The sequence below is a fragment of the Podarcis vaucheri genome (genome assembly GCF_965113315.1).
Source record: "Podarcis vaucheri genome assembly, chromosome: 8".
Taxonomy (NCBI): domain Eukaryota; kingdom Metazoa; phylum Chordata; class Lepidosauria; order Squamata; family Lacertidae; genus Podarcis; species Podarcis vaucheri.
The window spans coordinates 75,970,860-75,995,418 of NC_138766.1; the positions used below are offsets into that span (position 1 = coordinate 75,970,860).

General features: G+C 40.4%; 1 protein-coding gene across 4 annotated transcripts in view; it reads right to left on the reverse strand.

The window, feature by feature from the left end:
* The window catches only part of CSMD3 (CUB and Sushi multiple domains 3), a 603,606-nt gene that overhangs the window by 161,177 nt on the left and 417,870 nt on the right, over positions 1-24,559 (reverse strand). For all 4 annotated transcript variants that reach the window (XM_082235380.1, XM_082235382.1, XM_082235381.1 and 1 more), the window contains 6 exons: positions 24,313-24,439; positions 22,993-23,195; positions 14,575-14,766; positions 6,441-6,579; positions 3,978-4,165; positions 3,368-3,562 (listed from right to left, as the gene is read on the reverse strand). In XM_082235380.1, coding sequence (XP_082091506.1) covers positions 3,368-3,562; positions 3,978-4,165; positions 6,441-6,579; positions 14,575-14,766; positions 22,993-23,195; positions 24,313-24,439 — 1,044 coding nt within the window. The remainder of the gene's footprint in view (positions 1-3,367; positions 3,563-3,977; positions 4,166-6,440; positions 6,580-14,574; positions 14,767-22,992; positions 23,196-24,312; positions 24,440-24,559) is intronic.

Sequence of the window (24,559 nt, forward strand, 5' to 3'; positions counted from 1 at the left end):
AAATAGGTACTGCTGTGGTGGGAAGGTAAACAGCATTTCCATGCACTCTGGCACTTGTCACAGTGTCCCATTGCACCAGAAGCAGTTTAGCATGAGTTCATGCTGGCCACATGACCCAGAAAGCTGTCTGTGGACAAATGTGGACAAATGCTGGTTCCCTCAGCTTGAAAAGCGAGATGAGTGCTGCATCTCATAGTCACCTTTGACTGGACTTAACTGTCCAGGGATCCTTTACCTTTATACCCCCCTACTGTGCACTACTCTGTGTGTGATATTCCATTACTTCACAAGCAACAAACCTATAGAGATGGGTCTTTAAAAAGAAGAAAATGCCCCCCCCCCATTCTATGGTGTCACCAATATGTGGAAGACACCCAACTCTATCTCTCCATTCCATCTGAATCGGGGATGGATGTCTAGGCCAGTGTCAGTAATGCGTTGGATGAGAGTCAACAAGCTGAGACTGAATCCTGAAAAGACAAAGGCAGTGTTTGTAGATGGTTCACATGTTCTGGCAATGAGTGGACAGCCTGTTCCACTAGCAGGCATTGCTTTTTCTATGAAGGAGCGAGTGCTTAGCCTGAGGGTATTCCTTGCCCCAACATTGACACTTTAGGCTCTGGGAAGCAAACTCAAAAGATATACTCTTTATGAATTTATCATGGAATATATTGTGCTCATGTGCTGTATGCATTTGTAAGCATAATGAATTACGAATTACCCTTCTGTTAGCATTAGTCTAACATGGGTAATCCCCCCATGCAAGTAACACATAGTAGTTTCCTGTTTTGTTTTTAAGGAGCAAATGTAAAAAGGTTTTGCTCTTGGTCTCAGATAGGATGGTAATTATGATTTGGATCTTTCTTAGCATGAAATGGGGTTTTCCACAATACTGAGCAATAAAGTGCTATCTTGTAAACAACAGATATTTGTTACATGAAAGGTAAATCTTAGGTAGTATTGTTAGAAGGAAATGCTCTTGTTGAAGTTGACAAAAATCATTACTTATTATCCGTTGTCATATGAAAAGTTTAATCTGCACACCTTAATTATATTCTGCTTTTAACAGCTATCATCAAATGCCAAATGGCTTAGTGTATTATCCTGGTTAATCTTTGCATTCATTCATATGAGAGTGAGATTGTGGACTTGGTTCACATCCTGCAATTATTAGAGAGGCTTCAAGGACATTTGAAATAAGGATATTAGCCAAAGGCAAGTCACACTTAATACAGAGAGGCATTGGAGAAATGTATATTGCTTTCTTTCCTTCTTCCATTAGCTTAATTAAAAAAGAAGAAAGTAAAATTTTATTGAATCTTGTTAAAAACTTACGTTAGGATATGAAAATGAAGTAAAGACTGTTTGGGGTTATTGTACAGACATCAAATCACACAGAGTTACAATGTGTAGAGATGGGGTACCTGTTCTCCAGATACTGCTGAACAACAACTGTGGTTGTTGCTAATCTGGCCCATAACACACTTTTCCTCCAGGCCAAACCCCCCTGCCCATTACCTGACATCTATTCTGCCTTCATCAGATTGCACTTGGAACAGCAATGGCCAAAGAAAAGAAAGAAAGACTATGTCCAGTTCTGGGCACCACAGTTTAAGAAGGCTATTGACAAGCTAGAACGCATGCGGAGGAGGTTGATCAAGGTGATAAACGTTCTGGAAACCAAGACTAATAAGGAATGGTTCAAGGAGTGAGAATGTTTAGCTTGGAGAAAAGAAGTCTGAGAGGGGATACAATAACCATCTTCAAATAACTGAACAGCTGTCTCATGCGAAATGGAGCAGACTTGTTTTCCACTGTTCCAGAGTGTAGTACTCAAACCAATGTAGACTATAAAAGTATTCTTTCCCTCTCCCTTTCCAGGCTTTCTCTCCAGATTATGTTTTGGGGGGAGGAATCTAGAGTCTGTGTTTCCTGACATTGTGCAATCAGGACAGATTAGGGATTCTGTTTACTGCCCACCTCGGTGCCCAGCAGTCTCTCTGACCGAGAAGACAGAGCTGGTCTTGGAGGCCATGTTAAGGACTTCCAAAATTTTAAGTTTTGGGGTACTTCAACATCCCTGCTGAGGCGAATGTTTCTGGGGCGACTCAGGACTTCATGGCTGCTATGTTGACCATGGGGATGTCCCAACAAGTCACTGGCCCAACACATGTGGCAGGCCACACTCTGGACCTTGTTTTCTCAACTAGGCAGGAAAAGGGCGACCTGAAAGTGGGGGGTATTGACATCGGTCCCTTATCATGGCCAGGTCATTTTCTGTTGAGATTTAGGCTTTCAGCATCTTTTCTCCTCTGCAGAGGTGGGATGACCTATGAAGTTTCCAGACGTCTCTGGGGGATTTTCTGGCTGATATGACTGGAGCTCCTGTTGAACATCTGAACAGCTCAAGCTGTTGACACAATCGCCCTTGAGTGCCTTCTCCCACATCATGGAGCCTGCTCTGTGCCCTCATAAACCCAGAATTTAGGGCGAGAAAACGAACTGGGAGATGGCTCAAAAACGTGATTGTAGGAAATATATAGTCATATGCAATCAAACACTGTGTGCCTCCTCCACAAGAGGTCTGGAGGATGGCAACATGAGAACAGGCCTTTTCAGCAGAGGCTCCCCGTTTCTGGAATGTTTTCCCATGGAGGTTCAGCTGGCACCTTGGGGCACCAGACAAAAATGTTCCTCTTCAACCAGGCCTTTGGCTGATTAATATCCTATACACTTTTAAATGTGTTTTGGGGGAGAGTGAGGGTTATTGTTTTGTTATTGTTCTTGTTTTTATTATGCCTTTTGTGTTCTTATCTTGTGAACCACCCAGAGAATAAAGGGTGGTATACAAATTTTAAAAATAAAATAAACTATAGCCAGTCCAACATGAGTATATAAAATAAATAAATAAAATTCTCGCCCTGAAAGCAGCAACATACAACTGTCCGTAGCAAAGCTGCTAGTGGAATTTCTGCAAGCAAGGAAATCCACTTCAACCAACACAAAGTACAGGAGTGGTTGGGTGGGTAAGCATTGACAAAGAAAGGTGAGAGCAGGCACAGGCCTCCTTTTAAATCTTGGGATCAGGCCCCAAAAATGAAGTACTCGGAAGTGCCAATCCCAATTGGCTCACGGGGTAGAGAGACCACCCACCCTACCCCTGCAGCTGTGCGATTCGTACCAAATACCCACTGCCACAGGGGTGACACCCACTGTTGCTCCCCAGTGTTATGCGGCCCCACAAATTGAGATTCACCAGTAAGTCAGGGGAACCAGGAGTTATGAAAATTAATGTACACATTAAATACTCCCTCCTCCAAATCAGGAATTAGATTGATCCCCCTAACTCCATGCCCCCCAAACTCACCATGACAGCTTGGTAAGGCTCTGTTCCATCCAGGTCTCCCATCGTCTCCCATAATACAAGTGAGTGTAGAGTATCCTTGAAGAACATAACCAGCATCACAATAATACGTGACTGTTGACCCCAATTTATAGTCCATTCCAAGCCTTGTGCCATTCATTATATTCCCAGGATCGAAGCAGGACTCACGCAGTTTGGCTGGAGTAAGATGAAGTAGGCAGTTTTAGTTACAAGAATTTCTCTACCTACAAATACAAATCTGTCTTAATGTGTCTTTTCCCCATACAATCGCACCCATGTGAGTTTCTCTAAACTATATAACGCTTAGGTAGTGATTTTGCTTGATGATCTTTGATAGTTTCACACACTTCATAAAACACAGTGCATTGGCGATATTGTCTGACTATATCAGTAGTCCAGTGAAACAGAACTAGATGTAATCTTTTTTGCTAAAGTACAAATTATGACATCAATAGGATATGCCAATGACTAAATGAACAAATTGATACAAATCTTGTGTGTGTGTGTGTGTGTGTGTGTAGGAATATAAAAAAGCAGCACAATCTTGAGTAGTAGAGTGTCCAAAATTTGCAATACAGTTACATTCACTTACCTTTATACTCCAAGTGGAAACCCGTAAAACTAACTGATCCATCACTCCGAAAAGCCAAGTGCATGGAGTTGGAACTACTTTCTATTCTCTCAGGTAATTTGCTATCTTGAAAACTTCCAATTAGTGGACTATTGCTGTCTGGCCCATCATAGATATAAAGAAAGTCATAGTTTGGTTCTATACTGAAGCTGAAAAAGACAGATAGAGAAATATGATAGATGGAACATGCCTTTTCCAGTAATATTATCCTAATATGTCCTGCTAACTGGTAAAACCACCGCATATAAGGAAGTGTTGCAATACTTTCGGGGTCAAATTTACTTCTTTTGGTGGAGGCGCTCTTCCAAGTTGAATCGTACCTTCTTGTATGATAAAAAGGTAAAGGGACCCCTGACCATTAGGTCCAGTCGTGACCAACTCTGGGGTTGTGGTGCTCATCTCATTTTATTGGCCAAGGGAGCCGGCGTACAGCTTCCAGGTCATGTGGCCAGCATGACTAAGCCGCTTCTGGCGAACCAGAGCAGCACACGGAAACACTGTTTACCTTCCCGCCAGAGCAGTACCTATTTATCTACTTGCACTTTGACATGCTTTCAAACTGCTAGGTTGGCACGAGCAGGGACTGAGCAACGGGAGCTCACCCCGTCATGGGGATTCGAATCACCGACCTTCTGATCGGCAAGTCCTAGGCACTGTGTTTTAACCCACAGCGCCACCTGCGTCCCTCTATTGTATGATAGAATGCCTAATATTATAGGTAGTACATACACATGTAAAACATTTTCTAACGGATTACTATAATTCCGTGCATCTTTTAAACATTGTGTTTGCCTATCTCCCGATATCTGATTCACTCTGAACTTTTTGTTTGCATTTACTTTCACAAATACTCTTGTCCATGTTATTATCCTTTATAGGTCAGAAATGCAGCACTGACAATAGATTTGCTTTGTTTAATCTGTGACATCATTTTAGGTACTGAATTGTGGTAGAGAATTTGAACAAACATTATTTAATAACCAGGAGAGCATCTCTCACCTGAGCCTTATTATTATGTAAATATATGGCTTATAAAATGGGTTGTTAATATGGGTATGACATTTTCCTTTAATCTCCTATAAAAGCTGTAATGCATACATTTCCTATTAAAGCTGGAAAACTATTAGCCTGGATCACGAATATTTTAGTTTTGTGTCTACATATTGACAATGTTATCCATTAGAAAACTTTAATGGACATAAGAGCAGAAGAAGAGGCCTACTGAATCAGAACAAAGGCCCATTTAGTCCAGTATTGTATTTCCAGCAGCTATCAAAATGTCTATGAGAAGCAGAACACTAACACAATAACAATCTGAGATGAGCTTGATTGTGTCACCTGCTTATCCACAGTTTCCACATTAGCATTTTCAGTGATAAAAGTGCTCCAACGAATTATTCTCGTTACTACATTTGGTGCATATTTCTTGGGTCATGGGCCAACATAAATTTATTACACAAGCCTCACAAACACAAATGAATTTTAGAACAAGTACAATGCTAAGTACTAACAGACATAAGAAATTTTCAGTACTATCCATTAAATGACTTAAAAGAAATCTTGAAAAACATAATATCACAGAAGTGTTTAGTATTGATTTATAATTGGATTTGTTTTCACAAACTATCACTTATATTGTTAGTGTCCAGTCAAAGGAGATGATTGCGGCTGCTTCATGTTGTTCTACGATATTTGCCAGCTAGCATGCAAGTACTCTAATTTCTTCTTAAGCCTCTCCTATTTCAGTTTCTGAAAACACTTATAACAAACAGTATCAATATACAGTATCTCAATGTATCCCCATTCCAAGAAACATTCCATGCATATACCATGTAAATGATACAGTTAAACATGAAACAGCTATGTACAATAGCTTGGAGTTGATTATCGCAGTGAAGTGTTTCTAATTTCTTAGAATTTGAGACAACACAGATTCTACCCAGAAATGACCAAGTAGCTCCTTTTCATCTTGACAATATAACCTGCATTGTACATCTTGGCAATATAACCTCATATCTTATCTTAAAGATCTCTTGGCAATATAACCTCATATCTTAAAGATCTCTTGATTGAGCCTGTCAATCAACTGAAAGCTTCCTTGGATGCTCTTCTCTCAGTGTCCCATCTTCAGATGTTGGGCCAGTAGGTACATGTGGGAGGGCCTTTTTTGCTAGATTATGGATCGCTTCTTTAGAGATAATTGCTTGGAGTTACCTTATTATCTTTTAGACACCAGGCAAATTCTATCACATTAGCCCAAGCCTTTGGTGGCTAGTAAATGAATAGTTGCCCAGATAAAGACTTTTTAAATTGCCCAGATGTTTTAAAATCACAAGCAACTCTGAATGCAATTGAGTAAGTTTAGCAGTTAATATTCCCAGGGATGTGTTCATTGTTTCAGGTCTGAGTCAGCCAATCACTTACCTGATAAATGCTAAGGATATGACATAGTCATTATTAACAGTGATAGTCCAGTCGCAGTCTCTGCTATGAGGATAAGGATGAGGGAAATTTGGTGAAAGAATAAAACCTGATGAGCCTGTCAGGTTGCCTCCACAAGGTGCTGTGAATGAATCAAAGAAAAATGATATCAAGGGAATCCCAACACGATTCCATCACATTTTAACCGAGTATGAACCACAGGCAATAATCAAATTGTGGGGGGACTATTACCTCCAAGTTGCACCAGTGAACCCATCATTATTCTAATATTATCCTCCAGGAACAGATTTTATTTAATGTGATTTTCAAGTGGGTCTGGACAAGAAAGTATTCTGGTCACAGAAATGGCTGGGAAAGGCTGTTAAAAACACGTGCACACATCTGAGCTATGTTAATGTTAGTTGAACTTTTCTTAGTTGGAAGTATGACTATGCATAAGATACATGGTATCTCCTGTAAAAAGGATTTTAATGATGGCTGTTATCAGAACAAGCTGACATGAGAGCATCTAATAGAAAATGTGCATGCCATTATCTTAAAAATAAAACCAAACAACAAAGCAGAACATCGGTGAGCACAGCTAGGGTGTCCTGTCCTATTTTATGCAAATTCTGCCGCAACTCATGTCAACCCAATCAGTATTATTTTTTTGACTCAGCAAGAAACTAGTATGAGTTACAGTTTTATAATAACGATAAAGGTTCTGAAACTGACTCTACTGAAGAGGATCCTATCAGATATATTTTTTATTTGTGGAAATATTTATTTTTATCATTGCTTTTGATCATGTCCCCTAATAAGAATAATACCTTTAAAAAATTGAAGTTAAAATGCACACAGAGATATCATGAAATCCTATTCATAACTAAGAACTATTTCTTACAGTGTAATCAGTGCTTGAACACATGCATGCAACCTTAGAGAAGAATCCACTTCCATGGGCAGGAATTCCAGACCCTCAGGGTCACCACTGGAAAGCCCATAATGAGCCAAATTCTTAACTGAATGTTAGTGTCATCAAATGGTCCATGTTTGCATTACTTCCCATGTTTACATGATTTCCTTTTCATGGGGAGACAATAGACTCATGGACATGGGTAGGGTAGCAGGTTTTGTCCCAGTTACTTCTTCTGGAACAAGTTGAATCTAATATTATATCAATGACTGTAGATTTCATTTATAGTTTCTCTCAACAGTATCTCTGGGAAACGGGCTGCGAGTGTTAAGTACTAGTACTAGATAGGAAGAGTATGTAACTTGAAATTACTGTTGCACCAACGGTGAAAAGCAGAAAAAGGCCTAACAATTTCCTTCAAAGTTATGTGCCAGTTTATGCAAAAACAAATGTCAAAAGAAGAGGTAAACCCTATCCCACAGTGTTCCTTGGAAGCCCACTCAACCAAAATGAACAGAACGGGGTGTTTATATGTGTACCCACACGAAAGATCTATTACTGGTGATTTGTGATCACAGTATTATTGTATAAAACAAACACAACAAATCTTTCACACAAGAAATGGCATATGCATGACAAGCAAGCTGCAAGTAAATCAATATAATTATAGCTGTGTATAAGACAATTGTAAGATTGATGCAAACTCATCAGAAACAAATATGTTATATTGGAATTAGCATAGTACTTGTTCATTTTTATAGACATTTTGTATAGAACGTGAAGTATGGATATTTAACTAAGAACAAAAAGTCCTAATCTAGTGACCTGTGTGAGTGGGTGGGTGTGTGCAGACAAGTTTTGAACACCCAGTTTCTTTTACTAAACAGCATCTCCACTACACAATGCCAGAACTCAAGGCTATATCAGATCTTGAACAAGTAACCTGAAGTTTATCAGCCAAGATTTAGGCAGTGTGCCACCGTCAAACTCTGGGTAAAGGGTGGGGGGGACTACAGTGAGACGAGCACCAGCCCAAGAAGTGCTAGGTCAATGCCAGTCAAATAAGCTTCTTCTTTTACAGGTATATCTTTCTATTTTTAAAAAATGAAGCATATTAAAAAATAATCCATTACTAATAAAACATGTTATTACCTACACATTTAAACACTGAAAACAATACATATTTCAAAATGTTAAGGATTATATATTTGTTATAATAATCATTTAAAGTGAAAATGGGGTAACCAAAAGAAGACAAACAAGAAATGAAAACAAAGAAGCAAAATCTAATAGCCACACACACACACACACACACACACACGAAAGAGAGAATGAATATATGGACCAATTGGTGAATTACAATAAAGGGGTAAGGTCAGCTAATATTTGGTGACCTGCATAAAAGCTACCGGTTCAGGTTTCATCACTAGCCTTTATATGCTAGGATGCCAGAGGGTAGCAGGAAAGATTTGTGAGTTCCCTTGTTAATAACTAGGCCTGCTCATTGATGGTCCTAATGCTTACTGCTAATTATAGTTATTTCAATAATGTTGTGGCCTTTGTCCCCCAAATCGAATGTGCACCTCTTATTACAATTCTGCAAAAGTATATTAAATACAGGTTTATAAAATAGCCTTAGAGAAAATGCATATATGACATTAGTTGTGTGGCTGTAATTAACACATATAATTACAGCCATGGGTAAACCTGAACAGGTCTACATGCAGCCACTGGGAGAGATCAGGGGGTTTGGGTTGGGTGTTCATCAGTATGCGGATGATACCAGCTCTACCTCTCTTTCAAATCGGAACCAGTGAAGGCGGTGAAGGTCCTGTGTGAGTGTCTGGAGGCGGTTGGAGGATGGATGGCGGCTAACGGATTGAGGTTGAATCCTGACAAGACAGAAGTACTGTTTTGGGGATACAGCAAGTGGGTGGGTGTGGAAGACTCCCTGGTCCTGAATGGGGTAACTGTGCTCCTGAAGGACCAGGTGTGCAGCCTGGGAGTCATTCTGGAGTCATAGCTGTCCATGGAGGCACAGGTCAATTCTGTGTCCAGGGCAGCTGTTTATCAGCTCCATCTGGTACGCAGGCTGAGACCCTACCTGCCCGCAGACTGTCTCGCCAGAGTGGTGCATGCTCTGGTTATTTTTCGCTTGGACTACTGCAATGCGCTCTATGTGGGGCTACCTTTGAAGGTGACCTGGAAACTACAACTAATCCAGAATGCGGCAGCTAGACTGGTGACTGGGAGCGGCTGCCGAGACTACATAACACTGGTTCTGAGAGATCTGCATTGGCTCCCAGTACATTTCCGAGCACAATTTAAAGTGTTGGTGCTGACCTTTAAAGCCCTAAACGGCCTCAGTCCAGTATACCTGAAGGAGCATCTCCACCTCCATCATTCAACCCAGACACTGAGGTCCAGCACTGAGGGCCTTCTGGCGGTTCCCTCGCTGTGAGAAGCCAAGTTACAGGGAACCAGGCAGAGGGCCTTCTCAGTAGTGGCACCCACCCTGTGGAACAGCCTCCCATCAGATGTCAAAGAGAAAAATAACTACCAAACTTTTAGAAGACATCTGAAGGCAGTCCTGTTTAGGGAAGCTTTTAATGTTTAATAGGTTATTGTATTTTAGTGTTTTGTTGGAAGCTGCCCAGAGTGGCTGGGGAAATCCAGCCAGATGGGCGGGGTATAAATAATAAATTATTATTATTATTATTATTATTATTATTATTATTATTATTATTATTAAACAGTTCCACAAAGTAAGTTTAACTCTTTCTGTCCCTAACATGGTTCCAAGAATAAGTGCTGAAGCTGCTGTTTATATCTCAATGGGCACCAGTTAATACAATTAATGTCACATGCCTCACCGAAGACTCTTAAGTAAGTTTAGCAGTCATGGAACATGAAGAGATGTTATACTGTGGATCAGCAATTGGTTAAGCAGCAGGAAGTAGGAAGAAATGAATAGTTCTCCCAATGGAGGGATGTAGAAAGAGGAGTCCCCCGAGGATCAGTATTGGGAACTGTGCTTTTAAAGCTGTTCATAAACAATCTAGAGTAAGGGGTGAGGAATGAGGTGGCCAAGTTTACTGACAATACTAAATTGTTCAGGGTCATCAGTACAAAAAGGGATTGTGAAGAGCTCCAAAAGATCTGTCCAGGCTGAGTTAATGGGCAGCAAAATAGCGAATGCAGTGTTTTAACACTGATTGGGAGCCCCCCAGAGTGGCTGGGGAAACTCAGCCAGATGGGCGGGGTATAAATAAATAAATAAATATAATAATAATAATAATAATAATAATAATAATAATAATAATAATAATACCTGCAGAAACGAAACAATAATAATAATCCTAATTTCACATATAAGATCATGGGATCTGAACTCGAGGTAACTAACCAGGAAAGAGACATCGGGGTCATGGGAGAGAGCTTAATAAAGATGTGGACCTAGTGTGTGGCAACCTTGGAGAAGGCAAATTCTATGCTAGGGATCATTATGAAATGAATTAAAAAATAAAACTAATGATACCAGAGTTCCAGTATACAAATAGATGGTGCAACTATATTTGGAACATTGTATACAGTTCTGATCACATCACCTGAAAATGGATATTGTAGAGTTGGGAAAAGTTCCAGAAGGCCTCACCTCCTTCCGGAGGGAAGGTGTTGTGAGCGGGAGACGATTCCCGCATCACACAGGGGGCGTTTTGCCCCCTACCCCATCGTCATGGCTGGCACCCAACCGGGAGGCTCAGAGGGGGCGTGGTTTGCTGCTCAAATGCAGCCGCGCCAGCCAGCCTGCCCCATTGCGCTCACATTTTAGCCTCAAGTCACCTACCCACCACTCCCTTTAGGGCTTAGCTTTTCTCTTGACTTTGCTATGGGCCTATGGTTGGTTGCCCTGGTTGCCCAGGGGGCCTGGTAGGAATTTTTTCCAATTGGCAAATTGGCACCGGCCTTTTGGTTTTTTCCGTCTACCTCGTAGCAATCGCCACAACTTTCGTGGTATTTGGTGGTTAGGCATTGGAATGTGTTGGTGGTGTTTGGAAGGGCAACAGGTGTGGCCATCGCCTACCCATTCAATTTTGGGTATTCCGTTAAAGGAATCCGGCGGTCGTGGATCCTGTCCGATGCCTGTGTGGCGGGGGGCCATGGCACGACCCTTGGTGACATCAGGGGAGAGCTTATAGTTGTATTAGCATCAACAGGCTCCACCGACTGGTTGTTAACCCCTCTTCAGACTCACCCCTCTCCGAGTGGGTGGAGTCAAATCTTCCGTGGTCCAATGCCTAAGCCAATACCTTCTCACATGCTGTAATCAATAAAGTTGTGGCCTTTTCTTGCCCATTAACCTTATATACCGTGTCCACGTGTCTTTATTCCCCAAGCGGGGATCGGGTCCTCGAATCACAAAAGGGCAACCAAAATGACAAGGGGATGGAGATGCTCCGCTAAGAAGCAAGTTTACAGTATTTGGGGCTTTTAATTTTACAGAAGATGGGATTAAGAGGAGACACAAGCAAGGTGTATAAAATGACTGATGGTATGGAGAAAGTGGATAGAGAATTTATTTTACTCCATCTCCCATAGAACTCGTGGACATCCAAGGAAACTGAATGTTGGGAGAATCAGGAAGTACTTCTTCACACAGCACATAGCTAAATTATACAAATTGCTGCCACAAGAGGCAATTGCCCCCCAACCTCCAGTCTAGGTGGCCATGTGCGTGTGTGTGTGTGTGGTGTCTTATTTGTGTAACTGAGAATGAGGAATCATGTATCTATGTGAGAGTGGGATCAGTGGGATCGGCGGTGGTGGACACCCCCCCCAAAAAAAAAGCTCAACAACTTTTTAGTTTGGGGAATATGGCAAGCCTATTTGCACCTACATTGCACTGATCAATTTGAAAGTATAATATAATAAAGTGGCATGCCTATGCTTCAGCAGCCTTTGATTTTCACAGGTGCATATTTTAAGTTGTACTGTTGTAGGTTGAACATGTACTGAATAATTACCACCCACAACATTCAAAAAATACTTTTATATATTCAAAGGCTGATTGCTTTTTTTTTTAAGGATTTGACCAATCCTAAAGCTTCAATATTACCAAATAAATGTTTGGGATGAAGTGGCTAAAATACTGCGCCAACACACTGTTTCATAAAAACATGAATCTAAACAGATGCTGCAAATCCATTGTTCAAACGGATTAAAATGAGATAGCCTTGTGGAAATACATAGAATGGAGTAAAGCACTCATGCATTTTAATTTTAACTGGCAGAACATGATGTGAGTTTCTGGGTGTCTTTGATTTAATTATTTTTGTTTAATGTCTTTTTTTACGTAATAAAACCCAAAGAAAAAAAGCAGAGTTCCATTAAAGTCTTTGTTGTGTGTTGGTGTTGTTTTAAACACATCTGGGGGTAATCATATTTTCCAGATCTTCACAGAAAACAAAGCTGTTAGATGTTTGCCCATCCCAGAACAATCTGATCTCCCATATTAAATATTTACAAAAATGTCACAACGAATTTCTCTCACAGAAATTCTAATAAGGCAAAATGATCAATTTTCACTAAAAAACATTCTTTATAAAGATCTGTGTTTCAGCAACTAACAACCCCAGCTCCTTTTGCAAATGATTCTCTGTATAATTCCATCAGTATGAAAACAACAACAACAGCAAAGCTCTACAAGAAAGAGACTTTGCAGAAATATTTTAGTGGGTGTAAAAAACTGGTACTAAAAATGAACATCTTTAAAATACAATTTTCTCTGTTAAAAAAAATTACAAGCTTCCATTGTTTTTAAGATCCAAAGAGACATGGGCATGAAAGCACATGCACCAGAGCTCTCAGGATGTCCCTTCCCAACTAGAAGACTTCATGGCGTTCCTAAAGCTGTTTTTGTCATGACTCCAGAGTGCAGCAGCAACCAAGATTTGCAGCTGCAGAGTCTCTAGCTAAGGTGTCAGTCCATTTCCAGGCCACTAAGTCTGCTGCTGGAGGTCAGGAGACTAAAGCTGATGAACATGAGCTGGCGAGAACCTAGATCAGGGGTCAGCAACTTTTTCCAGCCATGGGCCGGTCCACTGTCCCTCAGACCATGTGGTGGGCTGGACTATATTTTGGGGGAAAAAATAATATTAACAAATTCCTATGCCCCACAAATAACCCAGAGATGCACTTTAAATAAAAGCACACATTCTACTCATGTGAAAACACACTGATTCGTGTGTTTCAATCCGCGGGCCGGATTGAGAAGGCAATTGGGCCAGATCTGGCCCTTGGCTTTAAGTTGCCTACCCCTGACCTAGATCCTCACAGGAACCTTCTGTTGAGATTGAGGAACCACATGCCACCTTCAGGCTGTTGCAAGCCTAACAACACAGGAAATATGCCAGGCAGGGTCTCTAGAGGAGCCTGGGAGAGGTAGACTAGGGGCAGAAGTTGAAAAAAGGTTTAGTTTGCTCTCAACCTTCATGGAGTAAGTTGCCCTCTTGAAAGTATATGTGGGCCTGAAACTCCTGACCTGACTTATTTGTGGGATCTGGCTATAGACCACACTATGTGAAGTGCCTGTTAAGACTGTGAAAACATTCTGCCATTCTGTCACAAAAATGGGGATAGTCTCTCTTCCCCTCCGCCCCCTCAAAAAAAGTGTCAAAAGGTGAAAAAAATGTAATTTTTTTTTATTCCTTCATGAAAAATTATACAGCATCCTTCCATTGTAGAAACATTGCACCTTACTCCAACTGGAGTAATTGCTCCTAACACACTTCCAGTGTAGCCACTCTTCATTGGAATCAATAGCTCATTCTGTGTCTCCCAAAAGACAAAGAGACTCCTTAACTCAGGAGACAAAGAAGAAATTCTGCTTCTGATCAAGACTAGCTACACTGAAAACACATTAGGTGTAATGACTATAATTGGGAGTGCTTTTATGACAAACCTACAATTTTCTTCAGCACCTATTGAGATTCTCCTCTTTGGTCTCTTTGTGTTGCTGTCCTCATTCTTTTCCTCCTGCAAGAAATCTATCCTCTTTAAAAGGTAAAACACCGTCCTATTGAGGACTACTGAGCTGCCCTGGTATCTGTGTTTAATTCAACGTTAACAATAAGCTATTGACTTTTGGCTTTGTGGCTGTGTAACTATAACATGTTTCCAAAGTCAGAAAAGCAGTTGCGTCTTCCCTTGGTTTCTGCATACCTATACAGACTGGTGGGTTGGGCTGCCAGAAGTACCGATTTTCTACCTGAATGCAGGTTATTCTTTCATCTCCTTGCAACTCATAGCCAGGGTCACACTGAAAAATGACGGTGTCTCCAGGTTCTCTCCCGTCCCCATTTCGGGTTCCATTCATGGGGACTCCGGGATCACGGCATGCTGTGGCTACAGAACCTAGGAGGAAGGCAAAAATATCACATTTTGATTCATAACAAGTTGCACTGTACAGATGTTTTAAGAAAAGACAATTTAATGGCTCATGCAAGCCAATGAGATGTTTAGGCCTCTTTTCTTCGGGGAAATATATTGTCCACTAAAATGATTATTATATGCAATTATTTCTTTTATTTGCCATCTGTTTTGATTACTGACTGTAATCACGTTTCATCAGACTTAATGTAGCATATCAATGCATAGAATGAAATATGCCAGTAAAAGAGATCTGCTGAACTAGTTACACAAATGTGTGTTTTTATTTGTTTTTAAAAAGATAAAAATCAAAGAAGGAACTGAAATAATGCCAGTTAAATTGATGACAATTTACTTAACCAGGTGTACCAAAAATTGCCACATGATGGGTGAAGTGGTTTACCTCCCCCCCCCCTTTCATATAGCTTGGAACAAACTCATAGATAATTCATCATTTCAACAATGCCTATTTTGAATTAATGTGTTTCATCCAACAAGTTGTCAGTTAGTGCAATGACTTCTGCTTGTGCAAAATAACTTTTTTCTCCTCTCCCCATGCCTTTCCCACTCTGCTAATATTTTCCGAGGGTTTCCCAAACCTTCTAGAGCACATTTAGGGAGGGCATAGAGTGTGTGCAGGGACAAGACAGCAGATTATATTCCATTACCAATGTGAAAGTTCTTGTGCTAGTGGGATGAGTTTGTTGGAAATAACCCAATGGGATTAAGAGCCATGCATCCCAACAGCAAAAGAGACTTAGTAGCATTCAGCAGTAACGTTGACATTTTACTCTGAGCCAAAGCTTATGATTAAAATATTCTGTAAGCATTCAAATACAAAGATTTCTGCTTCCCTTGGAAAAAAAACTTGACAGATTAAATTGCATTATACATTTTCTTTTCATTGAATCAGCATGCTTGCACTTTTCACTTAGGACCTGTCAATACTGACCAAAAAAAGGATTTAGCCATCAGCCACTTGTTTACTTGTTTGTTTCCCAGGAAAAAGCCAGAGCTGGCAAAAGAAAAGGCAAAACAGTAACTCAAACTGAATATGAGATCACAAAAAAGAACTCAAACAAAGAATTAACTAAATTAGACTTTGGGCAAGATCACTTGACAGGCAGTTTGGAAAATATTCTTTTCATTGTATTCAGGAGACTAGCATCCTAAACCTAGTTCTTCCAAATACTGTACTGGTATTCATGGTCAGGCAAATGCCTGGGTGTTTACCCAGGCATTTGCCTGACCATGAATACCAGTATTTGGTAAATTTGCAGTTGTCTGTGGAAACATTCCATAGTTTGAACCTACCCTCTGCAAAATGTGCCTACCTTGTGGAAATATCTCCTATGGAGATCAGGCAGACTCCAAATTTGGGATTTTTCAGTTGACAGCTGAAAATGTACTTGTTTCCCTGGGCATTAATTCCCAGAGTTCCTGATTAATATGATAGTTATATTTCTTTTATTGAACTGATTTCCTTGTGACATTCTGGTTTTATTTGTTTATGAACTATTTTGCTATTTCTTTGCAAAATAAAGGTGGTGACTACATTATTTTAAATAAGAAAAGGTAACGTAAGTTTGGTTTTTTCTGTGTCACTGAACAAATGAGACAAGAGCAAAATGGCCTAGAATCAAGAACACTTTACATAAACACTTTTACCAAAAATTCTTTTACCAAGACAAAAGCCTCCTTTGTGGACTAGCCACATATTACAGAGATCATACTGGTGCTAATTGAGCACATGGTGTTTCCAGGAGGGCATGAGACTAATGTTAAAAACTAACAGATTATTGACACTACTGTACACAAGACATTTCCCCTCCTTTCAAAATTACTGTTCTCCAACAAAATATTAGATCTTGCTTTAATCTTCCCCTTTTCCTCATGTTTCATATTTTGTGCAATGTATTGTTCTCATCCTCTCATATCTAGCCTTCCTGAGTTCCTGTTTTGTGTACCCTAAATTCATACTGGAATGTGGGTTGCATCCCATTGTTTCTATTAGTTATCTAAAACACCTCTTTCATTGCTTTCCATGAAAATTGGTAGAGTATGCACAAATTTCAACAAAGATAAAGTCTCTTATAACCTTGTAATGAGACCTGCAATGCAGTCTTGAAAGAAAGCTGCAAAGCTCAGAAAACGCAATCCTTTATAAATGTGCATATGTGTACCTGATATTGTATTGCATTATAACTTGTTATTGAAATACTTCAATTATTGAAATACTTAACCTATCATTCAGCTAACTTTTTTGATGTATACTAGGGTGCCTGTAAATTGACACAGAGCTTGTTATCCAAACATGGTTATCACAAAGATTATATTTCCTGCTCCCTGGCACTGAAGATCTCTGCTCTCTGAATTATGGAATGATTTCCATGTTCTATTTTGAAATCTTTAAGATAATATTTTAGTTTCCTGTTAATTGTGTTGCTTCTCAGAGCAACTTGCTCAATGGAAGCTGTTCTCGCTGTCTTCTGCTTTGTGCTTCTCTACAAGATTAGAAGATAGGAGTCCTATTGTGTCTCATCTCGAGATGAAGTGGCTAAAGTTCAAAGTACAGTATATGTGTGATTTCTCTTCAAGAGGCCAGCACCGGAATCCTAGTTCTCTGGTTGTATTGCACAGATTATAGTCAAAATGGAAACACTTCCCACTCAAAGACGTAGCCAAAATTAAGACAAATGCAAGTAGTAAAGAGCCACTTGTAAATTTTGGAATGTAACCAGACTTTTCTGGATATCAGGCTCAACAACTTTTAGTGCCCAGATTTTTACCTCTTGAAATACAGCAAACCTATAAATGGACCATATCTCTTGGACTAATGAGTGGGTCAGAAGATGCTAGACTAGCTGGCCTTAAGGCCTGATCCATCATGATTCCATTTACCGTATTTTTCGCCCTATAGGACGCACCGTCCCATAAGACGCACCTAGTTTTTTTGGGGGGGAAATAAAGGGAAAAAATTATTTCCCCCCCAGGCGCGGGGCTGGGGCAGCCCGAGCTTCCCCCGACCGCAGCCCGCAAACAGGCAGCTCTCTGCAAGCCGTGGGAGCCCAGCGGTGGTTCCCGCTGCTTGTGGAGAGATCCCGCTGCTTGTGGAGAGATCCGCGAAGTAATCCTCTCCCTTATATCTACCCAGAGTGCAATTTAACCCTCCCTTCCCTTATATTCTGAATAGCCCAGATTGGGCCATACTATATCAAATCTACTTTAATCCTCAAGGAAACTTCATTTTAGATAGCTAAAAGGTAAAGGTAAAGGGACCCCTGACCATTAGGTCCAGTCATGACTGACTCTGGGGTTGCGGTGCTCATCTTGCTTTATTGACCGAGGGAGCCGGTGTACATGTGGCCAGCATGACTAAGCCGCTTCTGGTGAACCAGAGCAGCGCACGGAAATGCCGTTTACCTTCCTGCCGGAGTGGTACCTATTTATCTACTTGCACTTCGATGTGCTTTCGAACTGCTAGGCTGGCAGGAGCAGGGTCCGAGCAACGGGAGCTGACCCTGTCGCGGGCATTTGAACTGCCGACCTTCTGATTGGCAAGTCCTAGGCTCTGTGGTTTAACCCACAGCACCACCCACATCCCTTAGATAGGTAGGCCATAATATTTATCTGCCACTCTCTCCTTTCTCACACTCATACTCACAAACACAGATGCACACATCTGCCTCTCTAGTTCATGTAAAGCCACTTGCTTTCCAATGAAGTACGATGATAGAAACCCAGTTCAGTATATATCTATCCATCTCCCTAGTTCACTTTGCACTACTAGCTAATGATGTACATCAGATCTAGATAAATCCTGAGCCAAAATGGGAGTGCCTCAAGGGATTTGGGCCTTGTCAGAGGTCAAGCAAGACCTGCAAGGAGCAGCACAAGTCAAAGGGGGGGGGTATCTGTATGCAAGGATTTGTTAAAAGCAAAAGTAATGAATCTAATAAAGCCAAGTGAGCAGAACCTCAGTCTTCAGAAGCAACATGTCACTGAACTCAAGCTGCTGCAAAAGTAACTTGGATACTTCCCTGCTCATGGGGTTTCTAGAGGGATTTGCTTGACCACTCTGCAAAACTGACAAGAAGAACATTCTGTCTGATTACCTGGGGCTTTTCTTAAGTTCTAAAAGGCTCAGTCAGAAAAGTTGTAAGGAATAGAAAGACCATGGAGACTCTTGACTTGCTTAATGAAGTTCAAGTATTGACACATTTGCACAAGGTGTCTTTAATTGCCCAATGTGACCTGGGGTTTCGGCTAACCTATCAGGGAAAGGGACCCTTTGTTTACCTAGAAAGCCTGAAACCACTCAAAAATTGGTACCATAAATCTGGGATCTCCTTTCCTGGTGAAAGCTGCTGTACAGCTAGGATCGCATGTGTAGATATATGTTGTTGTTGTTTAATCGTTTAGTCGTGTCCGACTCTTCGTGACCCCATGGACCAGAGCATGCCTGGCACTCCTGTCTTCCACTGCCTCCCACAGTTTGGTCAAACTCATGCTGGTAGCTTCAAGAACACTATCCAACCATCTCGTCCTCTGTCATCCCCTTCTCCTTGTGCCCTCCATCTTTCACAACATCAGGGTCTTTTGTTGAGCTTCAGACCATAGTGTAGATATATATATATACCAGCAAAGGGAAACTAGGATACATGCAGTAATCCAAATCTTCAAAGAATTTTGACTGTCAACAATTCAAAGCCATTGAATCTTACCAATGATTACTACGGTGACATTCTGACTATCTTGCATGCCATTTAGATCAGATGTCAACTTTAAAAGAATTTAATGAAAGAGAGAAGATTAACGAAAGAGAAAGGATTAATGAGAAAGATAAAGAGAATCTCTTGGAAATTGAGTGTACGAGTATTTCCACCCTTTGATATTGTGATTCTGCATTTGGGTCAGATAAAAAGCATTTTTTGTGGTTTAATAAAATATAGTTTTGCGTCATCAAAAAGAAGTGTGAGGATCTGGAATGATTTCAATTTGATGGTATGAAAAGGCCAACTAATATATCAGACTGACTAATTTTATCTTGAAAGTGGAAAAAATAATAATCTCAGAGATGTGGTCTTTAATAAGACCACTAGCAAATTTATCTGACTCCGAGAACAGCTATTTCATACACTCAGCATTAGGATTTGGCTTTTAAAGCCACCACTCAGAAAATTGTCAAGGGAACAAAGACATTGTCAGCGCTGACCTTATATAGACCAATTGTTATATTCATTTTGATGTGAAACACTCACTATAAAGCAAAAGGACATTGCTTGGTTTTGTCTGAAAAACTGGCACTGCCTGAATGCTGTAGCAGCACAAATGGAACTTTTTATAGTAGGCATGGGGAACCTTCTTTTCAATCAATGGCCACTTCTCCTTCAAAGTAGTCTGTTGAGGTCCACATTCCAGCAATGAACAGGGCTGATGTCAAAGGTGGATGGGACATCCCCTTATTCTCTTTCCATATCCTTTCTTTATATATTTCTGCATTACCCTTCTCCCTTTTGATATTTCTGCTACCCCCTTGTCTCTCATTTTACCCACCATGCCACCCACCTGAAGACAAATTTGGCATGAAATTAGGACATGGGATACACATGTGATTCTTGGGCCATCGATATGGAGTAGTCTGTCCAGTTCCAGGTGCCACAGTTTAAAAAGGATATTGGCAAGCTGGAACATGTGCAGAGGGCAACTAAAATGGGCGAACCGTCTGAGAAACAGCTGAGGGAGTATGTTTAGCCTGAATAAGAGGTGATATAATAACCCTCTTCAAATATCTAAATAATTGTCACATGGAAGATGGAGCAAGCTTGGGTAAGACTTGAATAATGGCTTCAAGTTACAAGAAGTTGTTGTTTTTTAGTCATTTAGTCGTGTCCGCCTCTTCATGACCCCATGGACCAGAGCATGCCAGGCACTCCTGTCTTCCGCTGCCTCCCACAGTTTGGTCAAACTCATGCTGGTAGCTTCAAGAACACCGTCCAACCATCTCGTCCTCTGTTGTCCCCTTCTCCTTGTGCCCTCAATCTTTCCCAACATCAGGGTCTTTTCCAGGGAGTCTTCTCTTCTCATGAGGTGGCCAAAGTATTGGAGCCTCAGCTTCAGGATCTGTCCTTCCAGTGAGCACTCAGGGCTGATTTCCTTCAGAATGGAGAGGTTTGATCTTCTTGCAGTCCATGGGACTCTCAAGAGTCTCCTCCAGACCATAATTCAAAACTATCAATTCTTCGGCGATTAGCCTTCTTTATGGTTACAAGAAAGGACACTTCAAATAAACACCAGGGAGGACTTTCTGATGGTAAGAGCTGTTAGAAAGTGGAATGGACTCTCTTAGAAGGTGGTGGACTTCATTGGATGTTTTAAGCAGAAGTAGGATGGCCACCTGTCATGGATGCTTTAGTTGAGATTCCTGAATTGCAAGGGGTTGGACTAGATGATCTTCAGGGTCCTTTCCAACGCTACAATTCTATGATCCTGTAACTGCCTTCCTCTGTTTTATAGCAACATATATAAACAAAAACCAAAAACATTTCACAAACAACAAACATTTTGGAGAAAGGAACTGGTCACTAGGAGTGACAAGGGATTACAACCAGGGCACTGCATTTTATACAGTAATCACAGCAGCAAGTCAACCAACTACGCTGAGGAACAATTGTTCATTTAAAAAAGAAGAAGAAGAAAGAAGGCAAAACTCTAGTTTGAGAACAACAGTCTAGATTAGTCTCACTCCTGCCGTATACATTTATGAGGGAAATTGTGTGTGGAAGGAACAATACAATATTGTCTGTCTGGCAGAAGGTCATTTGTTTTGCATCTGAGAACATGGGTATGCCTTTTTTAAAAGGGCATGTTTTGTTCCTCTCCTCATTTAGAATTAAAACACTGAACAGAAAGTGCTGACAATTGTTGTGTGTCCTTGCCCTAGAGGAACCCAAACCTATTGGGTGTCGTCCCCCACCCACGCACCCCGACACACTAGAGACATCAAGATCTTCTTGGGCTCTCAGTAGCCCTCTTCTTCGTGTGAAGCAGACATTTGAAAATAAAGGACTGCATTTCATATTTAAGAGAGAAGGCAGCTTGCAATTTAAAAATTGACATTCACAGCAAGAGCGTTGCAAATATACAGATATCTCCACATCAGTAAAAACTATTAGGAATCTGCTCAGCTACCAGTCACAGATTAAAGATAACAGTACTCAAGATCTGTGGCAGCTAAAGCAGCCAAGAAAACCCACTATAAAATTATGTTGAGCTTTTACTGCTGTAGCAGTAGAGAGCTCTAATTTATTTAAAATCACAAATCGGATTCTATGACATATTGCATTTCAGGAAGTAGTGTACTCCCTGTGACATTCTGTGTGCTCACAAAGGATTTTCAGAGCAATCCTTTCCCTTGGGGGAAAAAACCAGCAAAGATTTTAAAAGCACTATTAAAACGCATGGAGAAATAATAAATTTGTCAACTAGTACTTAAAAGACAACAGAAAGAACACCTAGTAAGCTTTTCTGGAGAGCAAATTCCTCAAGCAAGTAGCACAACTGAAAAAGTTCTCTCTCACCTTCGGTCTGTGTTTCTCAAACTTGGGTCCCAAGCTGTTGTTGGACTACAACTCCCATCATCCCTGACTACTAGTCCTGCTAGCTAGGGATGATGTGAGTTGTAGTCCAACAGCAGCTGGGTACCCAGGTTTGAGGAAAAACTGCCTTAGGTAGTAGGTGTACCTGCAAGACGGCCTTCAAAGCAGATCTCAATATATGGCAATGTTGCTGTGAAATAACCTTAAATCCCAGATAAAGTTTCAGTCACTTATTTAAATACATATTATATGACAATTATATTTAAATACATATTAATGTCCATAAGAGACTATGCAGCAGAACTTTTGTTAAGTAATAATCAAAAATCTAGTAATATATAGAGATATAAATAAAAAGAGAGGACAAACACTGACATGGGAGAGCATTGCTCTTTAGCTGTCCACCTCATCTTCTATTTTCAAAAAAATATAAATGATTATGCAATTGTTCATAAATATGATTGCGTCTGTCACATTCCAAACAAATGAAAGACAACATCTACTGACCTGTGGATTATTCTATATCAGCTTCTACCATCGACTTCAAAATGGGAAGAAACAAAATCTAGTCAAATGAGAACCATTCTACAATAATATGCATATATGAACTTACTTGAAAACTGAATGGCAAATCCAGATTTGCTGATATAGAAGTCTGTGTCAAACTGGATTGTAACTATGTTGAGAGTGCTGTGGATGCCTTCTGGAATCAGAGAGCCACTAATTTCTTTTAACAGCATATCGTTTTCAGGTGGACCATCCCAGACACGTAGAATATCATGTGATGCTTCAGTATCAAAAGCTAGAAACTGGAGGCTGTTAACAACATCAGTGGTTTAACAATCCACAGAACTTACAATTGCAAGAAAATCGTTGCAACAAATGGTGCACTTCTCTACATGCCTGCTTAAAATTTCCCAGTGAGCAGAATAGCGCTCGCTCCCAGGTGAGCAGCTATAGGACTGCAGCCAAATTTTTGCTCCCAAAAGTTAAAGCTTAAGGCAGTGTAATCTTTGACAGCAAATAAACCCTTGATGTCAAGGTCTAATTGTGTACATACATTAAATAAATATATTAAGTGCATTTAGACCTTGACTTCAGTTCTTTGTTTTTATCATGGTGGTTATTCTTGGACAATGTGATAAATTGTTGGGAACTGCATGAGACATTACTACGCAATGGAAGGACAGCAGTCCAGACACACCATCACATCACATGTCAAATGAAAGTGAGCTCTGATCCCCTCCCAGCAATATCCCACAGCAGCACCTTTCCCCATGATTCCCAAGAAGAGTTGACACTGTTGCCGGAGAAGAGACATTCCACTTTCAGGGTGTGAAGATCTACTTCCCACCTGGACAAAGCTCAATAAAACCTATAAGACATCTTCTGTACCTCTTTAACATCAGGTTAACAAGAATATATATATTTTTTGGGAACTGCTTTTTGGACTCGTTACTTATAATGTGAAGTGTGTTTTGTTTTGCTTTGTTTAAAAATAGATCTACAATTACAAAGGTGTGTTTTGGTTGGTTTTTTTAAAATGTTCTCCTTTAGCTTCCAAACCATTCAACTACTTTAGCTTGGAAGTGCCTTGGAGACAGAATTATTAACACATAGAAAAATTGATGCAGGCTGCTCTGCTTACATGGGATAGTGTGGAATCTAAGTTAAACTGATTAATGAATACTACCGAATTCTCTTTGCCCAGGACAAAGGCCCACTTGTCCAATGTAAATCTAGGTCATCTTTATATGTTTGCTTCTGTAAGCTGCTCTCAGAATTCAGGCTGTTACTTAAATACTGAGAAAAATTGAAAGTTAAAAAAGAAAAGAAAAGAAAAAAGCCCTTGGAATGCCAATGAAACTTTTGCAGGCCACGTTTCTTATTTTGAAACTTTGGTTCTCCACAAAATAAGATCACATTGAAGTACCTGACAATGTTTCCTGGATCAACTTCAATCATCCACATACACCGCAGATTATTGTCATAAGGAAAAGGATAGCCTGGAGATAAGATTCTTCCTGAGGATTCTCCTTTAAAACGACCTCCACACTCAGCTAGTAAAAACAAATTAGAAAATTATTTCTGATAAAGTTTCTATTAATATTTCTGTTCTACCTTTCGTTTATGACAAATTATTTCTTATCTCACGTTCATTTATTTCACAGTTCATGACC